Below are 3,261 nucleotides of genomic sequence, written 5' to 3'. Positions count from 1 at the left end.
CAACACTGGAAGTTTTTAAGAAGAAACTGGACAGCCATTTGTCCGAAATGGTATAGGGTTTCCTGCCTGAGCAGGGGGTTGGACTAGATGACCTCCGAGGTCCCTTCCAACTTTATTATTATTATTATTATTATTATTATTATTATTATTATTATTATTATTATTATTATTATTATTATTATTATTATTATTATTATTTCAATCATTGCATGGATATACAATAATTGTGCTGAATCATGTTGGGGAGCTGAGAGTGGCTTTTTTTAACACAATCTTATAGCTTATAGGCAAACTATTAGTCTCTTAAATTTGTTCCATACTAAAGAAAACTGAAAACAGACTGGGAGCTAGTTATTTTTTTGATAGAATCTCACATGAATTGTGTTAAGATTTCAAATTACCCCAGCTGCATTAATCTGTAGAAAATACCACCCAATCCTACTATAACAAAGACTCTATATACTGCCCATCTCAGGTTAAACAACTTGCTCATTATCATCCCTTATTCCCAATATTCTCTGGAAACATTTTTAAATTGTAGTTCAGTGCCAATCAGGAAATAACATACTCACCTGGATCCTTTTTATGTTTATGCATTCTTCTTTTTCATATATTCCATTTGTTTCTTCTTTCAACTTAAGTTTTTTTTCTGCATATTTATCTTATATTAGAGGAATTTTAGAGGCCTTTCTCCTAGGTTTTGTTTGTTTTTGCAGAGGAGGATATATATACTTTTTTTGTACTGTTGCATAGCCTTGCAAATTTTCAAAGTATAAAATTTGGAAATAATATCGATGGAATGATTCTACTGCTGGAATAAAAAGTATTGTTCTGAAAAATAAGGGAGTGGTATACAGTTAGCCATCGCTTTATGTCCAATTGAAGAATTTTGTGGTGGTTGTTGAGAATGGAACCTTCTGAGGGTTGACTTTTTATACTCAGCATACTTTCAAGATTAAGCTCCTGTGGTTGAATTCAGCAGGGAAAGATAAGTGAGTCACATTTCCATTGAAAATATTTTTTTTTTCAGTTTGTCAGGCAAGTTTTTGCAACTGCTTGAAATATTTTGTAACATGCTTAGAGCTGGTAAATCAACTTGAATGTGTTTGGGGGTACCTTTATTTAAACACTTTGTATACCATAGTGCGGTTGATTAGGCAATAGTACTTAACTATGCTGCAGGTACAACAATACAGATGCAGAAAGTTCTAAAGCATACAAAGATAAAAACTAACTTCTTTATCTTACTCCTTTTCCTTGGAGGAAACAACAGAATAGCAACAGCATTTAGACTTATATACCACCTCATAGTGCTTTACAGCCCTCTCTAAGCAGTTTACAGACTCAGCCTATGGCCCCCAACAATCTGGGTCCTCATTTTACTGACCTCAGAAGGATGGGAGGCTGAGTCAACCTTGAACCACTCAGAATCGAACTCCTGGAGTGAGCAGTGAGTTAGCCTGCAGTACAGCATTCTAACCACTGCACTTCTACTATGGCTCTCTTCAGTTTCCCATCCCAATTAGTGTCATTAAACAAGGACTACCTCTAATATCAAGTGGTAGGGATACTCAATATATTTTGATACATACTTTGATATTTTTATAATATAAATAGTTTACGCATCCAGTGAAAATTATTAGAGCATATATGAGAAAAAGTCAGTCCTGAACATTTGAATAATTAGGAATATTTAATTGTAACACTGTATAGTAGTAAAGAGTGATGATCACTTTATAGTCTAAAGAACCTATAAAATATTTTAAAAGAAACATTACCTCAAATTCTGGAAACTGGCCCATTTGGCTCAGTGAAAATGTATTACATATTTTGAAAGCCTAGAAAGTTATAGCAGCAGTGAAAGTTGAAAGTACATAATCCTATATTTTTCATTCAGACTTACTGAGTGTAGTGGATTTTATTCCCATTTAATATGTATAAGTTTATAGCTTTAAAGTACTTGTATTTTTATAAGTTCCATTCGTTTCACTATGCAGTTCATATCCCTGAATCATCTATATTAATATTATTGACACCATATCCTATTTATATTTCACAGTAAACATAGCTGAATATGTTAGATATACTTTGAAAAGGTATCAATTTCTTTTAACTATGCATATTGTGTATCTTTGATATATTATAGACTGATTATGGATGAGGTGCCCAAAACCAGTAATAACAATTCATCAACATCTCCACAAATAGCATCTTTACAAGGTACCACTCTACAGGAAGCTCAACTTTCTCATGTTTCTCAACAGGTAAAAACAGCTAACTATGAGCAGACCCTTGAAGGAGTTTTAAGTAGGCTACTGCGGAGTTTTCCTTTCTAATGTTTGCTTTCTAAATAACTTCAATAAGTATGTATATGAACTCAAAGGGTCTTAGGTAATCATGTACTTCCAGAAGAAAACTCAAAATATATACAAATATATTATAATATATTTGCACACCCCATAATATCTGAACACTTATTCTCTACTGATTTAGAAGGTCCATCTAGTTCTAGTCCATCTGAACTAGTTTAGCAGTGAAATGGAGAATTAGTTTTCTCTGGAATATACCCAATGCTTTTGAAAACCCAAGTTTTTAATTTAAAATATTTCTGAAAAGATGTCTTCAAATATCAGAATCATAAATATGCTAAACTTAAAAACTGAATTATAATTATTGTGATACTTGTTTAAAATATTTGCTCCCAAGAAAGTATCTACTTCTTGCATAACAAATAAAAGATAATTACATAGATTCATATGGTCAGAAGGGACATTGGAGGCCTTCTAGTCCATCCTCCTGTTGAAACATGGTCACATCCATGTAGTTTTCTTGGCAACTGTACAGGTTTACCTTTATTCTCTTCTTCAACTTTCTAATAAGGTTTTCTTGCTCAAGTATTAACCAGGCCAGTCCTATTTCATTTTCTGAGATCAGCCAGAGTTGGCTAGGTGCTGCCATCTGTTGAGGCCTTCAGCAAATATATCAGGAGGAAAATAATGATGCATCACAAATAATGCAACACCAAGCACTGACATTACATTGTCTCCACTCCTTTTTGTGGAGATTATTCATGTGCTTAAGATATTTTGAATAGAGAGGTGCACTACTTATACTGTATTTGCTCATTCTAAAATTAGTGTTGCAAATTCTTTAAATTTAAGAAATTCTTACCCAATAAAATTTAAACAGCAGCACAACAATAGTATCTGAGAAACCTAAGCAAGTGGTTGTATTTTGTATGTTTTTAGAATTTTACTAGAC

General features: G+C 32.8%; 1 protein-coding gene across 2 annotated transcripts in view; it reads left to right on the top strand.

The window, feature by feature from the left end:
- The window catches only part of ATF1 (activating transcription factor 1), a 24,295-nt gene that overhangs the window by 7,840 nt on the left and 13,194 nt on the right, over positions 1-3,261 (top strand). Inside the window, exon 2 of one of the 2 annotated variants that reach the window (XM_015831849.1) lies at positions 2,147-2,264. In XM_015831849.1, coding sequence (XP_015687335.1) covers positions 2,154-2,264 — 111 coding nt within the window. In that variant the 5' untranslated portion in view covers positions 2,147-2,153. Of the gene's footprint in view, positions 1-2,114; positions 2,265-3,261 lie in introns of those variants that run through there. The other variant, XM_015831850.1, reaches the window with a different exon arrangement.

The sequence above is a fragment of the Protobothrops mucrosquamatus genome, unplaced genomic scaffold (assembly GCF_001527695.2).
Source record: "Protobothrops mucrosquamatus isolate PMUCROS unplaced genomic scaffold, P.Mucros_1.0 scaffold_282, whole genome shotgun sequence".
In the NCBI taxonomy this organism is placed as follows: domain Eukaryota; kingdom Metazoa; phylum Chordata; class Lepidosauria; order Squamata; family Viperidae; genus Protobothrops; species Protobothrops mucrosquamatus.
This window is presented reverse-complemented; position numbering and strand designations above follow the sequence as displayed.